At 56.4% G+C, this 26,536-nt stretch overlaps 3 protein-coding genes across 9 annotated transcripts; 2 read left to right on the top strand and 1 right to left on the bottom strand.

The window, feature by feature from the left end:
* The first annotated feature begins 1,527 nt into the window (after positions 1-1,527).
* On the top strand, positions 1,528-9,108 carry USHBP1 (USH1 protein network component harmonin binding protein 1). Of its 6 annotated transcripts, none has more exons than XM_039867757.1 (13): positions 1,528-1,595; positions 1,955-2,056; positions 2,151-2,299; positions 2,514-2,952; positions 4,594-4,719; positions 4,886-5,022; positions 5,192-5,332; positions 5,610-5,780; positions 6,359-6,608; positions 7,166-7,387; positions 8,146-8,249; positions 8,468-8,590; positions 8,842-9,031. In XM_039867757.1, exons 2-13 carry the CDS (start codon positions 2,003-2,005, stop codon positions 9,029-9,031), a joined length of 2,106 nt encoding a protein of 701 aa, XP_039723691.1. In that variant the 5' UTR covers positions 1,528-1,595; positions 1,955-2,002. The 6 variants fall into 6 exon arrangements, with proteins under 6 accessions (XP_039723691.1, XP_039723692.1, XP_039723695.1 ...); XM_039867758.1 differs by having other exon boundaries at positions 1,550-1,595; positions 1,958-2,056; XM_039867761.1 differs by lacking the exon at positions 1,528-1,595 and having other exon boundaries at positions 1,602-2,056; positions 5,610-5,762; positions 8,842-9,108.
* A 3,407-nt stretch (positions 9,109-12,515) lies between these two features.
* Positions 12,516-22,329, top strand: NR2F6 (nuclear receptor subfamily 2 group F member 6). Its single transcript, XM_039867770.1, has 4 exons — positions 12,516-13,484; positions 17,065-17,159; positions 19,802-20,368; positions 21,597-22,329. The coding sequence occupies exons 1-4, from the start codon at positions 13,201-13,203 to the stop codon at positions 21,869-21,871; spliced, it is 1,221 nt and encodes a 406-aa protein (XP_039723704.1). The 5' UTR covers positions 12,516-13,200; the 3' UTR covers positions 21,872-22,329.
* Positions 22,330-23,878: 1,549 nt separating this feature from the next.
* OCEL1 (occludin/ELL domain containing 1) lies at positions 23,879-26,107 on the bottom strand. 2 transcript variants are annotated; one of them, XM_039867778.1, is made up of 6 exons: positions 25,965-26,106; positions 25,464-25,640; positions 25,155-25,354; positions 24,777-24,942; positions 24,480-24,533; positions 23,879-24,303 (listed from the first exon to the last, which is right to left on the bottom strand). In XM_039867778.1, the coding sequence occupies exons 2-6, from the start codon at positions 25,539-25,541 to the stop codon at positions 24,181-24,183; spliced, it is 621 nt and encodes a 206-aa protein (XP_039723712.1). In that variant the 5' UTR covers positions 25,542-25,640; positions 25,965-26,106; the 3' UTR covers positions 23,879-24,180. The 2 variants fall into 2 exon arrangements, with proteins under 2 accessions (XP_039723712.1, XP_039723711.1); XM_039867777.1 differs by having other exon boundaries at positions 23,879-24,533; positions 25,965-26,107.
* Between the last annotated feature and the right edge of the window lie 429 nt (positions 26,108-26,536).

Raw genomic sequence — 26,536 nt, 5'->3', positions numbered from 1 at the left:
GCAGAGGTTTCGATGGACTAAGCTCAGAGGGATACAGAAAGCTTAGTCTGCAATGTGATAAACTGAGTGGGACAGAATTGGGCGGGGTTTAGAAGAAGAGGCGGGGCTGATTTTGTGGGTGGCACTGACCGAGACCTCAGTGAGGGGCGGGATTTTTCGGATTGAGGTGGGCGTAGGCCAGGCCCCAAGGCCCCTCCCAATTACTTAATTTTCCTTATTTTACATATATTTACAAAAATCAAAAATACTAAGCCAGAACTATTTCTAACTACCCTTCCTTTTTCATGCACACTTCTCCCCTTAGTTCTATAACTATTTAAAACTACTCTGAGCCTCAGTTTTTTTATTTTTAAGAATCAGATAAGCCTGTGCACATCGGCCAGATTCTGATTTAATGACAGCTAGGAGGGGCTATGTAGGCTGAGCCTTGAAGGATGGAGAATTTGCTAGAAAAACAGGAGGAAAGGAATTCCAGGCAGAAGGAATCTGGGCATAGTTTTGGAGGCTTGGAAGACCCTTGTAGTGGTGGGACCTCTCACAGGTTAATTTAGCTAGAGCATTGCTAAGAGTGAGGATTTCAATGGCCCTGTGTACCCCGAAGTCAGAGAAGTACAATTTCTCTCCCTCCATAAGAAAGAAGATTTAGCCTCCTAGGATCTGTTAGTGGGATCTGGAAGATTCAGGCTACTTGTCTCTGCACAGTTAATCCAAGTGCAGAAGGAAGGACAGGGTGTTTCAGGCAGAGCTTATAGCATGGTAAAGACCTAGGGTGTGAGAATTGAGAACCTTCAGCCATTCATGGAGGAGGCCATCACAGCTACAGCATGGAGTATACGTGGGTGCAAGCGGGAAGCATAATTTTCAAGGGCCTTGAATGCCAGGTTGAAGAGCTTGAAATGTTTCCCAAGAGCAGTGGAGAACCACGGGGGTGTGTGAGCAAGGGAGGCAAATAATCAGATCTCTGTTTCTGGAGCCTGGATAGGAAAAGGAGTGGATGGGGTTGGGGACTGGGGATCCCAGAGAGGGAGCTGGGCTGGCATCCGGGTGGGACAAGAGGGGCTTGGACTGTGACTATGGATGTAGAAAAGGAAACCTATTAGAGGTAGATGCAGGAAAAATGGGCAGGACGTAAGGATCATCTAGGCTCTGAGGAATCCAGTATTTTGCAGATTCCTCAACAACAGCTGGCAGAGGAAACAGAAACGGGACTTTCAGAGAGGTAATAGGGAACAAGGAGTGCATATTACAATTCAGATCCCTGACAGTGCCTAGCCATGTGCAAATTGCTTGTTAAAACTCCCATGACACTGTAGGTCAGATAAGGAAACTGAGGCTCAGAGGTGGAAGAGCCATGGCCTTGGAGGCTGAGGTGAGTTGGGATGGATATCTCTGGAAGCTGGACACGTGTCCCCTGCTGGGACTGGAGGAAGGCACTGTCCTTGAGGAGGAAACTGCACAATAACAAGTCATGTGACCAGGGGAGGGGGCTTCCTGTTTCCTGGTCCCTCCCAGGCCAATCTTGGCCAGCCCAGGCCTGAGCAGACAGTGGCCAGAGTGACCCCAAGAGTGTTCAGGGACTCGGGCCTCTGACTAAGGTGCTCCTAGAGGAATAGAGAAGCAGAGAGGGCTGAGGGGACCCAACCCCAGGGTTGGGGCTTGTGGTTCAGGAGGGCCCTGAGGAGGAGAGAGGACTCTTGTCCTAGGCCAAGGAGAGGGGAGGGAAGGGAGCTCCAAGGAAGCGAGAGATAAAGGAGGCAAAGGAGAAGGGGGAGGTCAGGGCAACGTTGGGAAGTAGTAAGCTTCTAAGGTCATTTAAATATGCCAAATCAACATTGACGACTCAAGATCCCTTCTGAAGGGGAGAAATCAATGCCCATTTCTCAGAAGAGGAAATTGAAACTGTCATTTGCCCAGGACAGCAAAGGCAAGAGCTGAGATCAGGCTGTGGTTTTAGTAGGGAACGAAGGAGGAAGATTCAGAGGACACTGATTTCTGGACAGCAATGAGTGCCCGGGCCACACGGCCCCGAAGCCGGCGAGGGAGGCACATTCCACCTGTAAGTGTCCTCCACCCCTGCCACAGCCAGCTCAGTGGGACCCTTGGGCCGAGCCCTTCCTGGCTCAGAGCTCAGTCATGGTGACCATTTGCAGGGGGAGCTGGACCCTGTGGCAGAAAGTTTAGAGGAGGCTGAGGCAGCCAACGGAAGCCCTGCACTGGGCCCTTTGCCATCTCAGGAAAGCTGCAAGACAGAACTGCTGGGCCCTGGGGTGGAGGAGAGTGGGCAGAGCCTGGAGAGCAGGTAAGACCCTCTTGGTCTGTGCCTCCAACTCCAGCTCTTTCCCACCCATAACACTGCCTGTGCCCCTTCCACTCCTGCTCACACATACACCATGACTCCCCATCACCCTCCTCAAGCTGACTTTCAAGGCCCCAGCCTTGACACACAGCCGCTGTATGCCAGCCACCCCAGATGTTCCCATTTTCAGAATCTTCCATCTCTCACCTCTTCACAGAACCGAAAAAGAGGCTGATGAGGACTCTAGCAGGGGACTGGCCCCAGCACCCAAGGAGCCCCATGAACCTGCAGAAGAAGCTCATCAGGCCCCGGAGACAGCCCCATGGGACAGGGAGACCGTCTCCTCTGGATCTGGGGCCCCTGACGTTTTTCAGACTCTCCAGCATGCTCTGAGCTCACTGGAGGCAGCAGCTGCTGCCTGGCGCCACCAGCCCCCAAGCTGTTCTGGGCCAATGGAGGCAGAGGACAGAAGCAAGGGGAGACGAAGGCCCTGCCTGGAGCAGGAAGGGGCAGGGGGCTACCAGAGGGAGGCGTCCCGCATGGCCGAGAGAAATGCCTGGCTGCGTTTGGCCCTGGGAAGCCGTGAAGATGAACTAATCCACATGCAGGCCTCCTTGGAGGCCATCCAGACGGAGAAGGAGATGCTGCAGAGAGAGGTGAGTCGGGCAGCCCTGCCTCCCAAGGCTCCCTATCTGAGGAAGGAGGCAGCCTGGCATAGGCTATGTTCAATCACTTGTTCATTTGAAAAATTTTTTAAATGCAACATTGACTGCTGAGCCCCAACAGACACAGGTCCCGTACAATCTTAGTTAAGGTGATCAGGGAGGCCCACAGAGGAAGTGACACTTGCAGGAGGTGTGGGAGGAACCATGCAAAGATCTGGGGGAAGAACATTCCAAACAGAGGGAATAGCATATGCAAAGGCCCTGAGTGTGATTGGTATATTTGAGGAACAGTGAGGAAGCCAGTGTGGGGTGAGTGGGAGGAGACGAAGGCAGAGAAGTGACAGGGCAGTTCCTGCAGGGCTGTAGGAAAGATTTGAGATTTTGCTCTGATTGAGATGGGAGCCTCTGAGGGTTCTGAGTAGGGAGGGATGACTACCAAACATAGGCGTTCACGGGCACCCGCTGGCTGTCCTGGGAGGAACAGTGTGTGGGCAGCAGCAGTGGGATCCTGGAGATTCAGGAGGAAGCACTGGTTCAGAGGCCAGATGGTGGAAGTTGCGGAGGTGGCAAGAAGCGGGCAGATTCTGGGCAATGTTGAACGGGGAGCTGTCAGACGTGGGTATGGACATAGAGGCATCCTCAGCATGTGGATGAAATCTAAAGCCATGTGGCCGATGGAGGTCAAGGGGAGCAGGCCCTCATCTCCAGGTGACAAGACTGGGGCTGTGGAAGCCCAGAACAAGCGGCCCATTTCCCTATGGGATGGGGCCCATTTCCAGGCTGGGAAAGAAGAGTTAGTTAGTTTGTTTGTTTTAATTTGGTCCCCGCTCCCCACCTCCAATCTATTCTTTATACTTATGAGTTCAGTGTTTTGTTTTGTTTTTAGATTCCACACGTAAGTGAGATAATACAGTAATTATCTTTCTCTGACTTATCTCACTAGCATAAGGCCCTCAAGGTTCATTCATGTTGTCGCAAATGGCAGGGTGTCATTCCTTTTTAAGGCTGAGTAATATTCCATTGTATATATACCACATCTTCATTATCTATTTATCTATCAGCAGACACATGGATTGCTTCCATGTCTTGGCTATTGTGAATAATGCTGCAATGAACATAGCGGTGCATGTATCTTTTCAAATTAGTGTTTTCGTTCCCTTTGGCTAAATGCCCAGAAATGGGATTTCTGGATCCCATGGTAGTTCTATTGGTAATTTTTTGAGAATACTGTTTTCCATAGTATTTATACCCATTTACAATCCCAACAGCATATGAAGTTTTCCTTTTCTCCACATCCTCACTAACACTTGTCATTTCGTGTCTTTTTTATAACAGACATCTAAATAGGTATAAGGTGAAATCTCTTTGTGGTTTTGATATGAATTTCCCTGATGATTAGTGATGTTCAGCACATTTCATGTACCTGTTGGCCATCTGTATGTCTAAAGAAAGAGAAGTCCTGAGTGGTTGAGTGAGTTGCCCAAGGTCATATAGTGAGGGATTTGGTGCAGTGAGTACCTGGGGCTCCTGCTTTACAGCTAGGGCTCTTGCCACTGCCCCAGGAACGGGCCTTAGGGAGGGCTGGTGGTTATTTGGAGCCCCCAGGCCTGACATTCCTCATCCTTCCCCCAGGTCCAGGAGCTGCAGGATTCCCTGCTGAGGCTGGACCCCTTCCCACCTTCCTCCCAGAGCCAAGCGGGTGGCTCAGGCAGTGGATCCAGCAGCTCCGGGGCTGATGGGGAGCCCTGGGCCACTCAGGTGAGTGTGGGAAGCTCAAAACCACCATCTTGAGATCCTTAGGGTTTGGGGTAGTGAGACTCAAATCCAGGTCATGTGATCCATCATCTTCTGCGATTGGAAAAGCCTAAACCCATGGTGCTGAGCTCTTGACAATCTGGGTGATTCAAGTGCCCTCTTGCTGCAGGACTCCTTCTCCCTGTCTCACCCCCTGCTCCAGCGCCTCCGGAGTGATTCTAGTGGCCAGATCCTTGGATCTCTCTCTACCCAGCCTCTTACGCCCGAGATGCACATCATGGAAGTCCAGTTGGAGAAGCTCCAGGGGTAAGAGCCACAAATGCTGAGCTCGTAAGGGCACCAGCACCTCCTCAGCTGAGATATAAACCTGAGTCTGGAGCTGGAGTTGGGGTAGGGGAGGGGAGGTGGAAATCAATTGGGTTCTGACTGCTCTACAAGGCCTCTCACTTTCCCTCTTCCCCACCTCCGGAGGCAGGAGCATCGAGAAGCTCAAATGCTTCAACCGTCTGCTGTCAGCTGTGCTCCAGGGATACAAGGGTCGGTGTGAGGGCCTCAGCATGCAGCTGGGCCAGCGGGAGGCTGAGGCCACGGCACTACGTCTGGCCTTGCAGTACAGGTCTTTGCCCCACCCCCGCCATGGTATCACTGGCTGGGAAGGGAATGGGTGAGCTCAGAGGATGTCCCTGATCCACAAAGAGAGGCAGGGCCTCCGCAGGTAATTACTTTCCCCTACTACAGAAATTAATTTAAGGCAATTTTAGTCCAAGGGTGCTGAAGGGGTTTGCATTCCCCCCTGGGGATGGGAGAGAAGGGAGAGATCCAGGAGCAAGTGGAAATATCGCCTGAAAGATGGGGCTGAGTGTCCTGGAGCACTTAGAACCAGTGTCCCACAGTGAGCACTGTGAGGAGGCATATGGGGTCCTGCTCACTCTCCGGGAGGCGGACTCAGGAGCAGAAGACATCCCCAAGAGTGACCTGGAGGCAGCTGAGAAGGAGGCTCAGAGGCTGCTGGCCCAAGAGGAGGCTGCCATGGATGGAGGGACACGGTGGGATCCTCAGCTAAGGTACTCCTAGGAATCCTGGGAACTGGGCAGGGCAGTGAATGGGGTCCTGATTGGGAAATGGGGCTCCTAGAGCTGGTCCATGGAGACCCGACTGGAGTTGGCTGGCTGCTATTCAACAAATTTGTCGTGGTGGTTAACAGCCATTGGGGTTGGTATAGGACCTACCAGGGTTGTCATGAAGATGGATGATGGTGTCACTGATTAGAACTGACATGATAGTGCTTAAAGATGTTGGCATGATGCTGCCAAAGAGGTCTGGCAAGCTGAGCAATGATGTCCATTGGCTTGGCGTGATGACATCCACCATGCTGGCATGAGCAGCTGCGACCATTAGATTGGTGTGATGATGTCCACCATGTTTACATGAATGACGGTACCCATTGGTGTGATGGTGTTCACCGTGTTGTCTTGATGGATGATGGTGCCCACCATATTGGTATTACAGCGCCCACAACAGGTGGTGTAGGATCCACCATGGTCAGTAATATGGAAGATGATGGAGTCCACCAGGGTTGGCATGAAGTTAGCACAACTATGCCTGTCAATGTCGACACAGGCCCCTCTTCTGTTTTCTGTAGCCCTGAGGGCAGCAGTGTGGATAGGCCTACACCACAGGAGGTGTCTACCCAGCTCCAAGGCTGTGTCCAGCGTCTCCGAGAGTGCCGTGCTATGGTGAAGATTCCCCCAGATCCTGGTCCCACCTTGTCACCCATGCCCACTGCGCCCCGTGCAGAAGCCATGGTGCAGGCTATTCTGGGGACGCAGCCTGGCCTAGCCCTGCCCCAGCTGGAGAAGATGCAGATCCAGCAGGACCTGGAGGCTGCACGGGTACAAATGGGCAGTGGTTATTGTGTCAGCCTTTCCTGGTGGGACAAAATCCTTTGCTGAGGTTAAGAGGGATGTGATTGGGGAACTAAACAGCAAAGGAGAGTTCTGCTAGGCTGGAGTCAGTTTTCCTGGAGGGAGGAGAATTGGGGCTGGGTTTTGAGAGATGAATAGGAGTTTGTCCTTTGGAATTCAGTTTCTCATAAGGCTTTGAATCTGGCTTTGCAAAATGCGCTTTGCATGGAAAAGAAATGGGGCAGGGGACACAATTTCAGGTTTGTACGAAAGACCTAAGGTTCTGGAGTTGGAGAAACTTCAGCCCCTTCCACTGAGCTGCTACTCGAACTTGTCTAAGATACTTGTCCTCTCTGAACTGTCATATCTACAGCTGTAGTTTTTATGAGAGAATTATATTTCCTACCACACAAGATCATGGTGAGGGTTTAAGTTCTTGCTTGACCAGCCCTCACTGGTGCCTCTTGAGGCCCAGGACCCAGGAACAGTTTCCCCAGCAGTTGACCCTAGAGTCACAAATTCTCTACCCTCTCTTGGTTTCTCAGGAGACCCAGGAAGACCTGATGTTGAGGCTACAGTTGGTGCGGCGGGAGAAGCGGGGTCTGGAGCTGCGGGAGGCTGCCCTCCGAGCCCAGGGCCCCGCCCACATGCTCCTGCTGGAGCAGCTTCGGTGGGAGTGGGCTCAGCTCCAAACTGGTGGGGCCAACAGCAGTGGTGGTGACAGCAGTGGAGGCAGGAGTAGCGGAGACGAGGAGGCATGGTCCCAGGTGAGCACTCTGACTCGACCTGGTAGGGATAGAAGTATACTACTGGCTAGGTGGCTTTGGCCAAGCACAGCCCCCTCTGAGCCTCAGTTTCCACTTCTGCACAAGTAAATTAGTTGAATGGTAAGCTGCAGGTTGAAGTTCACACTTTGTACTTTGGAGTTTCTTTCTTTGAGGGCATTGAGCCCACTAAGCCTCAAGTGATTTAGTGTCTTCACTCAAACCTGTACCTCTTTTATCCCACTCCCCAGGCCTGTTCATACCACCCCGTCTCCACTCTAATAGCCCCAGTCCATGCTTCCTCTCTTCCTAAATTTTGGTTCTAGTTCCCTCTGAGTCTTTCCTTTTTGCCCCTTGCCGTCTAATCATGTCTACCCTCTGCTTAAAGCCTTCAGTGGCTTCTAGAATGCTCCTTTGAATCATCTCTTCCACTTCCAAGCCTTTGTACCTGCTGCGCCACTGCCAGAAACACCAGTCACATCCCTCTTTGTTCAGTTAAGTCCTTGAACTCCTAGAGGTCTGAGCTCAGATATCGCCTCCTCCAGGAAGCCCTCCTGGACTGACTTCAGATGAGATCCCTTGTTATTTATTTCCCTTGTTAGGGACTAATTTTGCTCTTATTGGGGTATCTCACCAGACTGGAGACTCTGTGAGAGAAAGGACTATGGCTGCCACAGTCTGGGCATCTTCAACATCCAGCGTGGGCTGAGCACATACTCAGCCTAGGCCAATGTCATGTCCCTTCCTTCTGCTTCTCTCAGGGCCCTGCTATCCCTGGTGGCATCAGGGGCATCGATGGAGGTCAGGTGGGCAAAGTGCAGGATCGAGAGGAGCTAGCTCAGGAACTGTTGGCATCACTCACTCGGTGTGTTCCTGGTTGGGGGATATTTGACTAGGGAAGGAGGGTGATGGTGGCATATATGCAAGAGTCCGTGGGGGTGCTGTGTGCAGCAGTGCCAGGCTGGGTGTGCACCTGTGTACAGGTGTGTTCCTACCATGGAAACTCCATGGGCAGGTGGGTGGGTAGAGGGATGATAGGACTGGCTATGGCTGTGAGCCCTTCTCTCCCCACTCCTGTATCAGGACCCTGGGCCTGCGGGAGCAGCTGCAGTCTCTGCGGGAGGAGCTGGAACAGGTGGCTCAGAAGGAGCGAGCCAGACGTGCTCAGAGTGCTGAGCTGAACAGTGATTTATGTAAGGCTCACAGGTGGGTCCCCCTTCCCTGTACTTCCCCTGGTGACCTCAGAAGATTCCCTGGCTCTGTCTGGGCCTCAGCTTCTCTCCTATAAGGTGGGCTGCAAATTTGGTCCATCCCACACCTCCCCTGGTACCTGTGTGTCAGCCCCTCCTGAGTGATGCTGGGACTTCAGGAAGTCCCAGTCTGGAAGTGCGTAGTCCCTGTCTTAGTGTGGGGAGCCTATTTCCTGGCTCAACCCCCAACCTCCATACCCCATCTAGTGCCCTGGTACTGGCCTTCCAAGGAGCCCGCCAGAAGCAGGAAGGGCAACGGAGGAAGCTGGAACAGCAGGTGGCACTAATGGAGGCACGACAGGCAGAAGAGCTGGCTGTGCTAGAAACCACTGCAAGAAACCTGGAGAGGCCCAGTCAGCCCCGTCCACCTCCCCAGCCAGGGGAGACCTTTCTGTAGGCCCTGTACCCGGCCATGTCTGGATGTGCCAGACAGTGGTGGCTGGCCGTGTCATAAACTGTCCTGGAGTGATGTCATGAGGCGTGACTTTGCATGGTGAAGTGTGTTTGACGTGATGGAGGCTGATATACCTGTGCATCTTGGGCTGGATGAGGGGTTGGCTGGGCATTTGAGAAAGATTCGGTGTCTTTTTGGCTTGGCACCATGTGGCATATGAATGGGGTCGGTAGGGTCTTGCCAGAGGCAGCCTGGGCCGTAGGGATAGGGTCTCCGGGCCTGGCTGGGGTGATTCAGAGGTCAGTGAGGTTACACACCCAGAGCTGAAATTCCAACTCTTACTTGTTTCCAGAAGCCCAGACAGGGATCCACGGGGGGCAGGGCACACCTTCCCCTGCCTACTCTTCTTAGGGAGAAGTTGGGTTTGTCCTGGAAGATGCTCCCAAGAGGATGATGCCTACAACCCAGAAGACTGAGGCCCCCACAGTTCGGAGTGTGGAACGTTAGCTAGAAGGGCGCATGCTCCAGGTGCATGTGTAGGGAGGAGGAATCAGAGGCAGCTTTGGAACTTGCATGCAAAGAAATGTGGAGCTAAGGTAAAAGGCTTAAAAACCTGCACGCGGAAAGTCAGGGGTCTATACTGCAGGCGCAGAGGAACTCAGAGTGCGTGCTCAAGGTGGGCACCACACACATTCGGTCCCTCGAGGGCCTAGACGGCCCCTGGTGAGGCTAAATTCTGGCTTTCACCGTTAGACCTTGGAAGCTGTGGGAAGCGCTAGTGTCAGGTTAATGACAGGCATCTGATTAGCATGTCATTTGCATAGGTCACACTTCCCCGCCCTCCCAATCGGGTCTGGCGGGGTCGTGAAAGGGGGGCTGGGCACGACCCAGTCGGCCCGGATTAGGGGCCAGCTGTGCTCTCCTGCGCGGTAGCTGAAACCCAAGCTGGGGATTAGCAAGGGTTTTGTTCCCAGCCTGGTGGTGGAGGCGTTTCTCAGGCCGAACCTGTGCAGGTGTGTGCGGGGCGGTTACTTCTTGCCTGGAAGGGCAAGACGAACCTGAGATCAGTGCCAGTCAGCGGCCTGGACGCAATCCGGTCCTCCTGACCCACAGATGCCTCAGGCGAGAGTTGGGGCTGGTGACCTTCGGACCCCGCGCACTCTCTGTGGACCAAGGTCGGCTTGGATAAAAGCCAGGAAATTGAGGCGGGCAAGGTCGTCTGTGAGGCAGGGGAGTAGAGGAGCCGACCTTAGCCCCTCTTGTCCCCCTTCCCTCTCCCAAGAGTGATCTTAGCCCCCAGTCCCACCAGGTTGTCGGTGCAGGGAGGAAGCAAAAGGAGACGAAGTCACCTGTTAGAGGGTGGGGAAGGAGTTCGTGCTTAAGGAGGGGGCAGGGATTTGTTCCCAGGCCACCAGAGCAGGGTCTGGCCATTCCCACGGGTGCCCCTGCAGCAGATGGGTCCAGGCCTCTTTGTCCCTGGTCCGCGGCCGCCGCAAGGTCAAATGTCACCGCGGGGCCGCGGGCAGGGGTCAGGGGGGCGGAGCCGGTCCTAGACTCCAGCCTTACCCCAGCAGACCAGCCCCAGGGCATGCAGGGGCGGTGTAGCTACCGTGAGGGGGCGGGGCATCCGCAGAGTAGGACCAACTCCGTCGCCTTCTTTCCCCAGTTTCCAAGCCGGTTCTCAGCCTGTCATTTTTGGGCCTCCTTGCCCCAGATATGTGTCCCTCAAACCCTCCCCTCCCTAAATCCCCCCTCTGACTCCCTTCTGTGAGACTTTTCCCTGCTAAGTTTCCCTTTCTGAAGCGGACCCCTTCTCCCACCAAAGATCCTGGACGATCCAGGCAGGGACCTAGGCCCTTGTCCTCACCCCAAATAACCAGCCAGCACCCTCCACATTCCCAGGCAGCCCCAGAACCAAAGGGTTCTCTATAACCACCCAGGCTCCACTCCCCCAGCAGGGCTTACAGGGCAGAAATCCACTTTAGTCAGACCCATGGAAAGTCTTTGCTCATGTCTAACCCGAGCCCTTCTTGCTTTCTGTACCTGCTAAAACCTTTCCCACCTTGCACTCACCCAGGCCCTCCTTGGGAGGCCCAGAATCCCTGGGCTGTGCTTGGCTGTGCTGGCTTTCTCAGAACCTTGGTATCTTTTGAAGTGTTGCACGATCTCTAAGCATCTCTCCCCCTCCCCGCCTCTCGAGGGTGCCTCTTCAGATGTCATCTGGAGATTGGGTGTCTTTTCCCAAAGCCCCTTCTTGAGAGAGGAGGACTTAGGAGCCTCATGGGCAGAGAGCACTACTCTCCCGCCCACAGCCTTCATAGGCCCAGCCACGTGGCCTCGTGTCTGGGTGAGCAGGCCGGGCAGGAGATAAGGCCAGGCTACAGGACCTGAGGGACTTCAAGGTGAAAGGTCACCGCAGGAAGGGCTTTTCCAGCGGGTTAAACGTTAACGGGCCCAGAGCCAGAGGCTTAGGCTTCCCATGTGAGAGCGATCTGGGCGCATACAAAGGGTGCTTAATAAATACTAAATGCTGGTCGGCCCCAGCCCAGGGTTTGGGTGGGGTTGGGGGCTGTTGCAGGCGAGCAGCAGCTGGGAGGAGAGCTCAGGGAGTCTGGAAGAGACATCTGCAGTCCAGCCGGCCTCCTGGCCAAGCCCTTTCTATAAAACACAGAAAGAAAAGGAAATTAAAGGGGAAGGGGCAGGCCACGGCATGAGTGGTGGGCATTCCTATTGCCTCTAACCTCGCCGGCGGGTGGGCGCCTTGCCCCCAGAGGCCTGAAATCTGGTGAGGAACCCCTTGACCTTGCGCCCCCGCCAGCCGGAGACCACCACATCCCTTCCCCCTGGAGATTACGAGCACCAGGTGTTCGCCCAAGCAAAGACAAGGGTGGGTGGGGGTCGGACGCGGCGACTTTCTGGAAGAGGAAGCAAACACAATCCATCTTGCAACTGTGCAAAGCAATGCCCCAGGGTGTGCGTGCGCGCGCGCGCGCGCGCGCGTGTATGTTGCGCACAGGCATGCCCCCCCTCCTGCGCCCGGGTGCAACTGGACTCCCATTATTGCTTCTGCCGGGAATGGGGGGGTGTCCCTGGGGCGCCTCGAAGGCGGTAAAGGACGCAACGTCCAAGGCCAGAGGTGGAGGGGAGTGCCTTGGAGAGATATGTTGGCCAGGCTGCAGAAGGGCAGAGGGCAGCGGCTGCCCATAAACCCGCCGCGGCTGGGCAGGGGTTAAGTAAGGCTGGAGCCTGGCGAGGAGAGGGGCGGGGATGGGAAGGGAGGGGGGGAAGGGTCAGGCCAAGCGGTCCTGCGCTCCGCCCTCGTCCCTCCCGCCGGCCTGGGCGCCGGGCGCCGTGCACGGCCACCCATGCCCTTATAAGGGCGGCCGTCGCCGGGGCAACGAGCGCCCGCCCCCAGCCCGCGGCGCGCGCCCCTGCCCCCGCCTCCGCCCCCCGCCCGCCCCGCGAATGGAACGTTGTGTGTCAAACCGGCCGCAGCGCGAGGCCGGCGCGCGGGGTCGGCGGCGGCGGCAAGAGCGAGGCTCGGGCCCAGGCGCAGGCCCAGGCCTGACGGGCGCGGCCGCAGCAGGGGCGGCAGCTCGAGAAACGCCGGCCCGCGGCCCGGCAGGCCCAGAGCGCCCGCTGGGGGGACCCAGGGACCCAGGGGGCGCGGCGACCGGTCCCGGCGCGTGCCCGCCGCCCCTCCCCCTCGCCGCGAGCAGCCGCGCAACTTGCGGCCAAACTTTCCCCCCGGCCTCCGGCTCTCGGATGGCGGCCCGCTAAGTTGGCCGCAGCCCCCGGCCGAGCGGCGGTCAGGCCAGAGGGCGCCCCCTGCGCAGCCCGGGCCAGGCCATGGCCCCTGCGCCCCCGCCGGGGCCCCAGGGCGGCGGGGTGCGAGTCCCAGGGGCCCCGCGCTTGCGCTTCTAGCGTGCCCCCCCGGCCCCAGGCCCGGCCCCGCGCACGCGTGGGAAAGTTGGCCTGGAACCGGCCCGACCAGTTCCGCCCGGGTGCGCGGACCGGCCGCAGGAAGTTGCTTCAAAACTTTTTTGGGGGGTGCAGCCGGTGCCCCCCGCGCGCCGGGGCCGGATGCGAACGGGGTAGAGTCCCCCGGGCTGTCAGGGGTGCCCGGAGGGAGGAGCGCGGAGGGGGCGCCCCGGCCCCGCTGCCCTGGGGCTATGGCCATGGTGACCGGTGGCGGGGGCGGCCCCGGAGGCGGCGGCGACACGAACGGTGTGGACAAGGCGGGAGGCTACCCGCGCGCAGCCGAGGAAGACTCGGCCTCACCACCTGGCGCTGCCAGCGACGCGGAGCCGGGCGACGAGGAGCGGCCGGGGCTGCAGGTGGACTGTGTGGTGTGCGGGGACAAGTCGAGTGGCAAGCACTACGGCGTCTTCACCTGCGAGGGCTGCAAGAGCTTTTTCAAGCGGAGCATCCGCCGCAACCTCAGCTACACCTGCCGGTGAGCCCCCCATCTGCACCCCGCTGCCTGCACTCGGCCCAGCCTGGCCCGGGCCCTGACCTGCTCGGTCACCTTGGGCCTGGCGCTGATCTTCCCTGGGCCTCCACTCCCCTCTGAGATAGGGGTACAGCCCCCTGTCCTCCTCTCTATTCCAATCCTAGGGTTGTGTATACAGTCGGCACCGTATGGATGCAGGTCCCCACATCAGGTGGTCCCTTGCGCTTTCTGCCCCCGTTTCTTGCTCCTCCTCCCAACCTTGATTTTCTCCGGAGAGGGGTCATCTCCGCACGGGGAGGGTTTGGGGTGCTGTCAGGGGGCACCCCTTCTCTTAGGAACGTCATCGCGCGGGGACCCCGTGGGAATCGAACGTGGAACATGGTTTGTGAAGCTCGCAGCGTCCAGGGGCCATTGTCTGCGGCCGCGCGGATCAATACGGCGCGCCCTTGGGGTCAAATATCACTTCCAAAGTCGCCCTGGCCACCAAGGCGGTGGCGGGAGCAAGGCAGAGGTGGCACAGGGCGGCCTCTTTCGCATGGGGGCCCTGCCTTGGGGAAGGAGCTGGTCCTGCCCATGGGGGGAACCCCCCCTGGGCTCACCGTGAGTGTTGGGTGACCGGAAACCGTCGCGGGAGGGTGGGGAGGGCAGCTAGAGCTGACCGCACCTCTGCTGCTCCACCCCCGCAGCCAAGAGTGGGAGCAGACCTGGTGCTCCTGGAAAATCCCTGAAACTTCGATGTCTCTGAGACAGGGTTGGGTGACTGTTTCCCGGAAGGCCTGGGCTGTGCTGGGTTGGAGTCTCCACTGACTGGCAGGGCCTTCCTAGCTTCTATGGTTGGAACTGGAGTGGGGTGTCCAGCTCAGGGCCCCTTCTCACCACTTTTGGATGAGCATCCTTTTGCTTTATTGACAATCCCCTACTCTGTGTCCTCCATGAACATGCATGGGCTCTGCAAAGCTGGTATAGGGGCCCCCATTTTCCATATGTGTAAAACTGAGGCCCAGAGAGTTCCTCGTGTCTGTCCTGGGTCACCCAGGGAGATATCCTGCCCCAGTTGGGGCTCAGCAAAGAGAATTTCAAGGTGGGAAAGAGGAGGGTGGCTAAGTCAGAGTCAGGGCTCACCCCAAGTAGGACTTGTTGGTGAGGCCACTGGGCCAGGCCTTGGGCATCTGGAGTTTGGCCCCAGGTCTGGAGTCAGAGCATGTCTGGGGAGGCCATGTGTGTGTGTGTGTGTGTGACAGTGTGGTAGTGTGGTGGGGAGCTGGCTTCTCCCTTCTCCAGTGCTAACTGGGCCACGAGACTTTGGCCTCATTTTTACTGCTGGAATAACCTCCTGCTTTCTGGCTGGGTCTTTGGGGAGGGTATGGGAGGGGTTCAGGAAGTTTTGGAGTCCCAGGGGCTCCATGATGGCCAGAGCAGGGAGCATCAAGGTGGTGGACAGAGGGCATTGTTAGGGGCTGGCAGGTTCTTCAGAAGCTCTATGCTGTGTCACCAGGCGAAGTCGCTGCCCCTCTCTGAGCCTCAGATTTATTCAGCAAAGTTTCCTCAGGGCTCAGACTGGGTGATATGATGCTAGCCTCCCAGAGACCCCAGCTCTAAGCCCAGCCCTCTCCCACTCTGGAGACACAGTGAGATGCAGATGCCCCAGCCTGTGGGGTCTGGGCTGGGCCAGAGCGGGGGGGGTGAGTTTGGGGTCCCAGGAGGGAGCAAGGGGCTCTGCCTGAGGGTCAGCGAGGGCTGTGTGGTGTAGGGCCATAGGATATGGTACTTAAAGCGAGAAAGGTTTGACCCAGGCAGATGCCCAGCCGCAGGTTGGGGGGAGCAGTGTTGTAAAATGAGACTACTCAGGCATGAGTGGAGTTAGAGCTGAGTGGGCCTGAAATGCTGGACTGATGGACACAGGGAGCCATGAAGAGTATATGAGCAAGGAAAGGCTCTGATCAAATTGAACTAGAAGCCATAAGCCTAAGGAGGAAACTGAGTTGGGCTCCAGTGTTGGGCCAAGCATATGTTCTTTAGATGGGATAATAAGTAGAACTTTCTGTTTCCCCATCTGGAGGACCAAGAAAGCTGTTCTGACTCCACAGCTGGGGAAGTTGAGGCAGAAGGTTCAGGGCCTCTCCTGAGGTCAGAGGGCCCTGAGCTGGGCCCCTGCCTGCCTGCCTACGCCAGGCCTGGCTGTTTCCAGCCGGCTGCCCAGGACCCTCCCACTGCCTGCCTGCTGGGCTTTGTTCTGGTTCTGCCTGAGCTCCCTCTGCCCTAGCTTGGCCTCCTCCTGGGGGCTGGGGCCAGGCGGGAGCCGAAGGCTTGCACTCAGATGCTACCACTGCAGGATCCAAGGACTTGGAGGCCCCCTAAAGCCTCAGCTCTTCTAAAGCTGCCATTGGTACTCCTGGCTGGGTCCTGGGTCCTGGTACTCTCCTCCAGAGCCCCTCAGATTCCCCCAGACCCAACATCCCATATGGAGTTGGCATCTGGCCTCCCATTTCCAAATGAGGAAACTGAGGCTCGGTAGAGAAGTTGTCACCCAAGGGTTGGAGCTGTGTGTCCAGCTGAGATGTTTGATTTTTAACTTTATCGAGTGTTTTACTCTGTGAATGTCTCTGGGTGACCTTGGTACCCAGCTAGGACCTCAAGGATATCTGTCCTAGGTTTGGGTCTTGGAGAGCCTTGAGCCCAGGATAGAGAGAGATACAGAGGGGCAGGGGCCAAGGGGAAAAGGCGCTGGGGACATTTGAAGAATAAGTGACTGAACCCTCTTACTTGGGGTTGACTCTGGACGTTGCGCTTACTGCCTTGCAGTTTGGAGCCACCTTTCTCACCCCTGGGAAAGGCAACAACAATCCCTGAGGGCCACCAGGAGGAAGCTTCTTAGGCTCAAGAGTTAGAAGTTCTTCCGAGAGAAAGGGACATGGGTGTGGGGTCTTCAAGTGGGAACAGGAGTTCATTCATTCATTCATTTATTTATTCATTCATTGGTGGCGGCCTTGTACAAGGTGATAATGATGGAGCTCCACAGTGCTGTGACCCCCACAGAGGACTTGGGCCTGCTCTGGCCTGGCTTCTACTCTCTCAGTCAACTCACAAAGCTCTGCTCCCTGACCATGTACCTTTTCTGTTCTCACATTACCCTTGGGACAAACACCCTGCCCCTTAGCCTGAAAATGACCACGTAAAATGAAACTGCAGGCCTCCAAATTTTCACATTTCCAGCCTTTTGCTCTCCTCGTACTCTCTGCCGGGAATTGCCTTTCCATTCACCTGGGGAACTTCTATTCATTCTTCAAAATGTAATTTCAGCATACCCTCACTGGTGTGCTACTCTGCTTTGCCACAGACTCCTATTCATCTGTCACCAGCTTTGCCACCTACTTTATTAATCTGTCACCATCATTCATTCTTTCCTCTTTGCAGACCTGCAGGCTTAGCCTCTGTGCCCCTTTGAGGCCACCTGCCCAGCCTGGGGTTGGGGCGAGCACCAGTGTTTTCCAGGTGCAGCCGTCAGAGGCGGCTCACAGGGTGGCTCAGGGAGCAGGCCGTGGGTGTCACAGTGACCCCCATGGTGACCTCTGCATGCCTGCAGGTCCAACCGTGACTGCCAGATTGACCAGCATCACCGGAACCAGTGCCAATACTGCCGCCTCAAGAAGTGCTTCCGGGTGGGCATGAGGAAAGAGGGTGAGTCTCTGATGGAATGTGGCAGAAAGGGTATAGACAAACAACCCGTCTTTCATTCCTCTCCGGGTCTGGCTCCTGCCGATGTTACCACCGACCCAAGATCCCGTGGGGCCTAGGTCTGGCTCTGGGCTGAAGGAATCCGATTATCTGTGGCTGCCTGATGGCCGCACTGGAGCTGAGGCTGCAAGGGATGCCCTAACTTGGCCCCATATTAGGACTGTTCAGTGGTCCCCCTGGCCTCAGAGGCAGGTGTCCTGGCCCTGGCACCTCAGTGACCACCCCCTGCCCCCAGCCTGGCCATGGCTTTCTGAACAGGATGTATTTTTTTATTTGACTTGCTTTCCCTTCCCCCTCCCCCCTTGCTTTGTGTTTGCCCAAGGCAGGAACTTACCCGATTAAGTCAAAGGGCAGCCTGTCCTTCCGCCTGACCCCGGGCCCTGGGAGCCAGAAGCAGACCCAGCCTTTATCCCTGCTCCAGGGACTTGGGTGGACACGTGCCGGCAGCTGGGCATAGAACTCCACCCTTAGAAATGAAGTGGAACCCAGAGACTTCCTCTCAGAGCCTGGGGCTCAAGAGAGGATCTGGCCCCCATGCTGGGTGGCCTGTCTCTGCCTGGACTCTCATGGGCCAGGCTGGCAGTTCTTCCCTGTATTTTACCTGAGTCTAATGTTGGTTTCTTCTCTGTCAGGCTTCTAGAAGAAGCTGGGAACAGCTTCTCAGGCTGTCTCTTGAAACCATCTGATCACTCCCTTTGGTCCTTTTAAGTTTGGGGTGACTCTCTTGACCCCTCCCCCCACCTGGATTTTGCTTCCACTTGTCCTTTTGACCTAAAATCCTGATGTACTTCAAATCAGGGCTTCAGATCTCTAGTCTCAGGTGTGGATATCATCATAAATGCAGCTCATGCCCCAAGCACAGTTCTACTTAAGGGCCTTTGCATAGGCTGTTCCTCTGTCTGGAGTGCTCTTCCCTAAGACACCTTTGTGGCTTCCTCCCTCACTTCCTTTAAGGTTTGCTCAAACAGCATCTCCTCAAAGAAGCCTTCCTGATTACCCTTCATCATCCTTCTTGATTTCACACCATCTACCTTGCTCTGTAATGTATTTGCTCCCCCACAAAAATGTCTGCTCCCTGAAGGCAGAGACTAGGTCTGTTGGCAGTCTGTCTTGTTTTCTTGCATACCCCCAGTGCCTAGACCAGGTCCTGGAATACAGAAGGTGCTCAATAAATGATTCTTGGCTAGAATTGCTATCCATTTAGCCCTTACTGTCTGCCAAGTGCTGTTCTAAATAAGTTAGATAGATTCTTATGTAATTCAGTGATTGGTATCATCATCATTATTATTGTCACCTAAATCTTACAGATGGGAAAAGCACAGAGAGCAGAGAGGCGAGGCCATTTGCCAGGATCTGAGTGCCAGTAGAGTTATAGTGGGGGCTTGAACCCACACAGTCCGGGCTGAATGTGGAGGAAGAGCTGGGGAAGGGGTGCTCAGGAAGTGGAAACAGCAAGTACAAAGGCCCTGAGTTGAGAACAGGGGATGGCAGAATGGTGGGAGTGGGGTTTAGAACTGAGTGAGCAAAGAGGGAGAAGAAGGTTCCCCTATTCCCAAGAGCCAGGCTCAACTCAAGCCCCTGGCTCCCACCCATGGCCCCTGCCCTGTCTGCTCCATGGCAGGTTGACCAGGAGTTCTTGGAGGTGATGAGACAGGGCCTGCCAACTCATTAAAGCTCATTAATTAGTCTCTGCCTGGCACCAAGCCCAGTCTGCCCTTCTTCCCACCCACCTAGTTACTGGAGACACTGGCCCAAGCCTGCAGTGAGTCTTCCCCCTCCTCACAGTCAAGGCTACTGATGGCAGCTAATGCTTATTGAGCACCTACTACTGTCCAAGACTCCATTCTCAGCACCAGGGTCACTGCAGGGACCCAGACAGACAGATGCTCTTGGGGGCCGTGGCCTGGAAGGCCAGACTGGGAGCTAGAGAAATGATCCCATCTCCATAGGAGAGATCACTTATTTTAGGGACAGGTTGGCCAGGTGCCCCAAGTTCTAGGAATGCACCCCCCACCCCTTAGTCTCATTCTCAGCTCTGGGACTCCATTGATTGCTTGACAGGTCAAGCTTCCCTGGCTGCCGAATGGAGCTCACACAGTCCAGTGGGAGCAGGGCCAGGTGTGCATGAAATTCTTAACTCAGGTTACCCAACCAAGGTTCTCGCAGGAAGTAGGGTGGGGGCCAGACAGGAGTGCAGGATGAGGCCTGCGGGACCCAGGGCCCCTGGCCTCCCAACAAGCTGTGTGCCCATGGAGCAGGGTCGGAGGTCCAGGGAAAAGCAGCGTGGTGGGCCTTGGAGGGGAGGAGCGGAGTGACCCTCTAATGACTTTGCGTTCTCTCCTTTATTCCTCCCTACCCGACCCCCATGACCCTTTGAATACCCCACTTTTCCCCGGATTCCTTTCCTCTCCCTCTTCCTGACTGACCTCCCTCTCCCCTCTTTACCCTCCCCATGACCCTCCATCCCCTTCTTGTACCCATTTTTGTTACTCCTCCTCCCATCTGACCCCTCATCCCCTTCCTCCCTCCCCTCTCTCCTTTGCTGCCCCCTCCCCCTCCTGCCCATCTCCATTCACCCACAACAGCGGTGCAGCGCGGCCGCATCCCGCACTCGCTGCCAGGTACTGTGGCTGCCTCCTCCGGCAGCCCCCCAGGCTCGGCGCTGGCGGCAGCTGCTGCGGGCGGGGACCTCTTTCCGGGGCAGCCGGTGTCAGAGCTGATCGCGCAGCTGCTGCGCGCTGAGCCCTACCCTGCGGCGGCTGGGCGCTTTGGCGCGAGCGGTGGTGCGGCGGGTGCGGTGCTGGGCATCGACAACGTGTGTGAGCTGGCCGCGCGGCTGCTGTTCAGCACCGTGGAGTGGGCGCGCCACGCGCCCTTCTTCCCGGACTTGCCGGTGGCTGACCAGGTGGCGCTACTGCGCCTGAGCTGGAGTGAGCTGTTCGTGCTGAACGCTGCGCAGGCGGCACTGCCCCTGCACACGGCCCCGCTGCTGGCCGCTGCCGGTCTGCACGCCGCGCCCATGGCTGCCGAGCGCGCCGTAGCCTTCATGGACCAGGTGCGCGCCTTCCAGGAGCAGGTGGACAAGCTGGGCCGTCTGCAGGTCGATTCAGCCGAGTATGGCTGCCTCAAGGCCATCGCGCTGTTCACGCCTGGTGAGATGCGTTCCAGCGGGTGGAGGGTGGGGGCGCTAGGGAGGCTTTGTGGTTGTGCGGGTGGTGTGTGTGTGGGGAACCCTATAGCCTTCCACTCTGTGATCCCCGTATGCCATATCCGTGGCCCTGCAGGCTGTGTAACACCCTGATGCCCCCACCCCAGATCCCAGGTTTCCTTAAGAACTCTGGGTCTGGACGGGTGACTCAGGTTCCCACAACCTCTCCCTTTTTCTGGGCTCCCTGAGGCCCCCCACTCTCCATCCCCTCATCAAAGTGCTCTTCATGCTCAGTGAGGACTGCCCGCAGAGTGGGAGGAAAGGTCCCTGACACCTGGTCTGGCCCCTCTGACCCCCATTCCTGATCCCTGGCCCCCAAACTCTGACCCTAGTCCCCCAGATCAGGGTGCTTTTCCTGGGAGCACTTATGAAGGAAAGGCTGCCCGGCAGGGGTGCCCTGACATCAGGTTCTGAGCTCCCCACTTCCTGATTCCTGTGACCCCAGACCTCTGACCCAGGGCTCCTAACACGCCCCCAGGGCAGGGCAACCTCCAGGTGGCTAGGGCTGCCTTGGACTGAGAAAGGAGCTGTGGCTTGGAGGCCCTTCCCATCCAGGGGTGGGGCTGGCCTCATGCCCTCTGTCATTTGTAACCTTCCAGTAGCTAAAGCCCTACCTAATTCTAGGAACTGGTGGCAGATCTGGCATTACTCTGGAAGGTTCCAGGCCCCACTAGATGTCTACTTGGGGCCATGGTTGCAGAACCAGACTCAGGCTACTCTGAGAAGTGACTTTCATCTGATAAATATGGGTTTGCCCTCAAGACTCCTCTGCCCTCCACCTTCAAGGCGCCCTCTCTAGATGCTGTCAACACTCACTCCCCAGGCCCTTCTAGGCTTTGCCTTTCTCCCCAAGTCCTCTCCCCAGCACCCCTTCCACTTGAGCTTGATTAGAACTTGTCTCCCTGACAAAGCCTCAGTTGGGGCCCCATCTGCCCTTGAGGAATCACTGCCTGCACCCTTGTGACATTGTCCTCAGGTGAGGCCACCTTCATATCTCTTGAGGACTGACACTGCCTTAGATATCCCCATTTGTGCCCCAGGCCCTTATCTCCCACCTCCTGAGTTCCCCTCTCCCTCCGTATCTACAGCCTTGAGTGGTGCCCCCAATCACCCCTGGGGCCTGCATCTTCCTGCCATCTCCTATCCATCTGACCTTGTCCTTGACCTCCCAGATGCCTGTGGCCTCTCGGACCCAGCACATGTGGAGAGCCTGCAGGAGAAGGCGCAGGTGGCCCTGACAGAGTATGTGCGGGCCCAGTACCCATCCCAGCCCCAGCGCTTCGGGCGCCTGCTGCTTCGGCTCCCTGCCCTTCGTGCAGTCCCCGCCTCCCTCATCTCCCAGCTGTTCTTCATGCGCCTGGTGGGCAAGACGCCCATCGAGACACTGATCCGAGACATGTTGCTGTCTGGAAGTACCTTCAACTGGCCCTACGGCTCGGGCCAGTGATTGGACAGGACCCGGGGCACGATGGCCCGGTGTGCAGACCTCAAGGGACACGGCTGCTTAGGCCTCAAGGGGGAACCCCAGACGGAGGACCCCAGCCTTTCTCCTCAGACTATTTTTTAAAGACTGTGAAATATTTGTTTTTTCTGTTTTTTAAGTGATCATGAAACCAAAAAGTGACTGATCGTCCAGGCTCCAGCCTTGTTCTCCCCAGAACCCCTGGCCAAGATGGGAAGGACTGAGGTTCCAACCTTGGGATAGTCTTATACTCAGTGCCCAGGCATGGGATGGTGGGATTGGCTTCCCTGGTGTGATGGCCAGAGGCCTGACGTCTGGCCTGGAGGGGCAGCTGCAGCCGGGCAGGGGTTGCGTGTCAGGCGGTTCCTCTGGACACATGATCCATGTTGGACACTACATGATGAACGAATCAAGGCCAATGATAAAGGTGTTTCCTACCTGCACAGCCTCTGTCATCTTTTGAGGGGAGAGCACCCTGCCCACTCCCAGCCATCTAGAATACCCACAACCTAACAACAGCCCTACTTGCTGTTTTTGTTGGATAGTGTTGTGGGAAAACTGAGGTTGTGGGCAGAGGGGGCGGGCAAAGGTAGAAGGGGCCTGGCTGTTGATGGGGATGACATTTCTTGGCTTCAGCTGAGGTCTTGATAGGGAGAGACGAGGCTTTCATCAAAGAGCCCCTTTGAAAACAGTGAGGGAAGAACGTGGGTCTTACCCTGCAAGCTGGGCTAGCTCTTAGCCCTTAAGGCAGTCTCAGTCCTCCCAAAGGTTCCCCATTAGCACCACAGCCTTCCCTATGTCCATCTTGGAAGAGGCCTGGGAAGATGGGGAATAAGGCCATTTCCTGTGGAGTGAATGAGAGTCTCAGGGGTATGCCCTGCCCCCAGAAGGGGACTGAAGTGGAAGTGGGATGGAAAGGCTACTGGAAACCCATTAGAGGCTGGACTGGTTCCTGCCCTGAGTCAGCATCTTCTGAGGATGTCCTGTGGGTAAGTGAATATATGTCCACTTAAGTTGAACTGGGCAGCAATACCCCATTTCTCAGACTCCCAGGACATCTGAGAACCGAGCAAGACCATTGTGTTTTGCTTCCAGTCCCCAGGCCAGAGACTTGGATGTTTGTTCGGACTTGACTGCTCAACTGGTACTTCGGCAAAACCCTACCCATATGGCCCCTCCTACAAGTCATCTTGAGCCTCCCTGGTTGATTGCCATCCAGCCCTCTGTTATTGCTCTATCACACTGGGCCCAGGGTTATCTTCCTTGAGGATGGGCTTCATGAGGCCCAGTCTGGGGACTGAAGCCTCTCTGTGACCCAGTGGCTGTCACTGCCTTCCTTGCCTGCAGTCTGTCTCCCTGACTGACCCTGTCTTTTTGTGGCTCCCATGGAAGACCAAGACTCAAAGAAGGCAGCCATCACACAGCCCCACAGGGAGCCTTGTCCTACTGGTGTCCCAACCTACCCTGCCCAGGGAGGGCCTGGCATGTGGTGGACACCAGGGCATTCTCCCCCTAGGGCCAGGCATGTGAACTGTGCTCGCACAGTGCCGGGCATCAATCACCATTCAGCCTGCAGTGCCCAGAAGTGGAGAATCACAGGGTGCCATTTATCTGGTCACAGCAGGGCCTCCTGTAGTAGCCTGGGCTGAGAATGCCCCCTTCAGCATCACAGCACGTGAATTCTCCAGGACCCTACCCCAGCAAAACTCTAGGATCCTCTGCCTCCATTACTTGACCTGTGGAAACTCCTAGCTTCTGGGGCCTCCCCATCCCAAGGCTGGCTAAGGAGGTGATGCTGGATGTTGGCCTCTCAGCTTCCCATTAGGAGGGCTACTTGAAACTCTTGCAAGAGAGGGAGGCCCCTGGACATTCAAGGGTTCCTACCACACTCAAAGATCCTGGACAAGTCCATATCTCAAACCTTCATTTTTTCCCTCTGGAAAATGGAAGAACAATTCTTTTTGTAACAATCGAGTGTTAAGCAGCTATAAGTAGAATGTATTTAAAACATATTTATTCCACTGGGATGGGAAAGCAGGACCTACTTCCAGGGGATGGGCTGAGATCTGGGGTCCCCATGGGGTCAGGGCTGGGGGTCCTGGAAGAGGTCCTGGGAAGGCTTCCTGGAGGAAGAGTCATCAGAGCTGAGCCTCAAAGGCTGAGGCATTTGCAATCAGGGAAATCTACCCCAGGCGGGGGGAACAGCAAGAGCTGAGGCTGGGAGGTGGAAAGAGAAGTGGAGGCAAGGTGGGACCCTCACCCCAATGTGTCCCTTTGCTTGTCTCCCAGGACACTCAGAAGTACACAGAACCCTCACTGTCTTCTTGGTCATCGAATTTCTGGATCTGTGCCTTGAGGTGCCTTAGTTTGCTCTTCAGGTAGCGGCAGCGAGCCTGCTTATCCAAGAAGCTGGGGTCCTGGGCAGGGCGAGAGCCAAGGAAGTCCTTGTGGCAGTCTGGCCTATGGCCCTTGAGCTGCTCCACCCTTTGCTCTTCCTCTCTGAGCCTCGGTTTTCTTTCCTTGAAACTGGGCACTCATATGAATGTTGGGAGTGTAAAGACCAGGCTGTGGGGCTCAGGAGACCATGACTCACCGTCCGCTTCTTCTCAAATTCCCTCCAGACACGGGTAGCAACTTGAGCCTCCTTCTGCAAAAGGAGGAGGAAGACTCAGGGAGTGCTAGACCCAGGGAGGGATGCGGAAACTGAGGCTCAGAGAGACAAAGTGGCCAATCTAGGGAGGACTTCAAGGGCTGATGTTTGCCCATATGCTGTGGTGCCTGCCCAAGCTGGAGGAGGAAGAGGTCAGATCTGGACCCAATAAGTGTGCTGAAGGCCAGGGTCTGCCACCTGGAAGGACTCTGGGGTAGGGGTTTCCACCTAGTTGCTGACCTGGCTTCGGGGCGGGGGCAGTGAGGTCAGCAGGGCCTCCAGCCGCTGGAGCTTTGCCCGCGCAGAGCCAACCTCCTGGTGGAGCTCCAAGAACTCTGCATACTGGTCCTGGAACACTGCAGCATAGCGGCTCCGTTCCCTCTCACTGCTCACTGCTGGGTACTTACTGCGGGGTTGAAAATGGGGCAGAGTGTGAGTGTAAAAAAAACCAATGCCTTTCCCCAAAGCAGTGTAATTTGTTTTTCTTTGCTCATGCTGGGCTCCCTGCTCAAAATGTCCGTTTTCTCTAATTGGTCAACTCTTATTCACTTGCCAAAGCCCAGCCTCAGTGCCCCTTCCCTGTTCCCAGGTATCAGCAACCACATAGGAGACACTTACAGCTCATAGTCGGGCACTGAGTGGGGCATAGGCATATGCCCCCCAGGGATGGATACAACAGGCTTCTTGGCGCCCAAAAGGGGCCGGGAGGGCAGCTCATCCTCAAATACAATCTTCCTGGGCCTTGCCGTGTGGGGTCCTGGCTGGGGTTGGCACAGAGGGTAGGTTTCCAGGCCTCGAGGCACCAGCCGCTGCAGACGCTGCAGTTATAGTTTGGAGTTAACAAGGGTATCAGGAAGCCGGGATCCTTTAAACTGGGGGAATAAATCCTTTGCTCGGCCTTGGGACTCTCCTCCCATTCAGACTCACCGGGGGCCCCGGGCCAGGAGGGCGAATCTGCAGGTCCCCCCGGCAGCCGCGTGTCTGATGGGGCTCCCGGGTAGGCATCGACCTCCGGGAGGCGCCGCTCGGGCGTCCCGGAGCCGGCGGGCGGGCCCTGCGGGGGGTGTCGTGTCCCGCGCGTGGCGGGGGTGGTCGGCAGGCAGCCTGTGGACAAGAGAGAAGAACGCGCCTGGAGGCGAACCTGGTGGAGGACAACTCTCCAGCCGCCGCCGGCGCGTTTCCCAGCCCCACTGTATTTGCATAGGCACGCGCGATTGGTCCTCAGAGCAAGGCTGCGTAACTCGGAAAAGCGCTATGCAAATGACCCATGACGCCACGGTGTATTTCGAGCAAGGCTCGCGTTAACCTTTGCGCTGCCGAAACCTCCCCCGCTAAGGCGCACGGAACCCACGGACGCCGCCCTAGAGAAGCTCCCCGGGACCCCCGCCCCGGCTGCGCGCCTCACGAAACGCTCCCTCCGGGCGTCACCTGTCCCAGCTTCCGGGGCTCTGTGCCTGGATTCACTCTCAGGGCCGCCTGAGTCCGGATTGTGTATTAACTGCAGTTTGGACCCAACTGGCGGGGTCGCTCCGCAAAACGGGGGCGGGGCTGACGGGAGAGGCGGGCCTGGTGGTATAAGGCGGGGCTGACGGTGAGGGGAGGGGCCTAGCGACGAGGGAAGTATACTCGCACTCTGGAAGCACAGGTTCGAGTCCAACCGAGACCCGGTCCTGCTGTGTTTGGGGTCGGTGATTTACCCTCTCTGACCCTCACTTATTTGTCTGAAAGACCGGTGGTTTTGTCAAACTTGCACTTATCTATTCACAAGGCAATTGTATTTAAAAAATACTTTTCCAAGTACTAGAGACATGTTTAGAAAATCCAAACAATAAATTTCTCACATGCCTTGTCCCCAGAAGCTGCACTTAATTGTGTCTGCTGGAAAGATCCTTAATTTAATGACAAATATATTTTCTTCATTGCAGATAATACTGTAAAAATATTCACCAGTAAATTTCTTTGGCTACTTGTGTATTATCTGTGGGATAAATCCTTAGAAG

This window comes from Pteropus medius, unplaced genomic scaffold, assembly GCF_902729225.1.
Source record: "Pteropus medius unplaced genomic scaffold, Ma_sr-lr_union100, whole genome shotgun sequence".
Taxonomy (NCBI): domain Eukaryota; kingdom Metazoa; phylum Chordata; class Mammalia; order Chiroptera; family Pteropodidae; genus Pteropus; species Pteropus medius.
This window is presented reverse-complemented; position numbering and strand designations above follow the sequence as displayed.

Coding starts and splice junctions, on each gene's coding strand:
- USHBP1 (XM_039867760.1), top strand. CDS start 2,003: ATGAGTGCCCGGGCCACACGGCCCCGAAGCCGGCGAGGGAGGCACATT. Junction 5,333..5,609: donor CGTCTGGCCTTGCAGTACAG/GTCTTTGCCCCA, acceptor AGTGTCCCACAG/TGAGCACTGTGAGGAGGCAT. Junction 7,388..8,145: donor ACGAGGAGGCATGGTCCCAG/GTGAGCACTCTG, acceptor TGCTTCTCTCAG/GGCCCTGCTATCCCTGGTGG.
- NR2F6 (XM_039867770.1), top strand. CDS start 13,201: ATGGCCATGGTGACCGGTGGCGGGGGCGGCCCCGGAGGCGGCGGCGAC. Junction 13,485..17,064: donor AACCTCAGCTACACCTGCCG/GTGAGCCCCCCA, acceptor GCATGCCTGCAG/GTCCAACCGTGACTGCCAGA. Junction 17,160..19,801: donor GGTGGGCATGAGGAAAGAGG/GTGAGTCTCTGA, acceptor CACCCACAACAG/CGGTGCAGCGCGGCCGCATC.
- OCEL1 (XM_039867777.1), bottom strand. CDS start 25,541: ATGCCTACCCGGGAGCCCCATCAGACACGCGGCTGCCGGGGGGACCTG. Junction 25,355..25,463: donor CTCCTGGCCCGGGGCCCCCG/GTGAGTCTGAAT, acceptor CTATAACTGCAG/CGTCTGCAGCGGCTGGTGCC. Junction 24,943..25,154: donor TCAGTGCCCGACTATGAGCT/GTAAGTGTCTCC, acceptor TCAACCCCGCAG/TAAGTACCCAGCAGTGAGCA.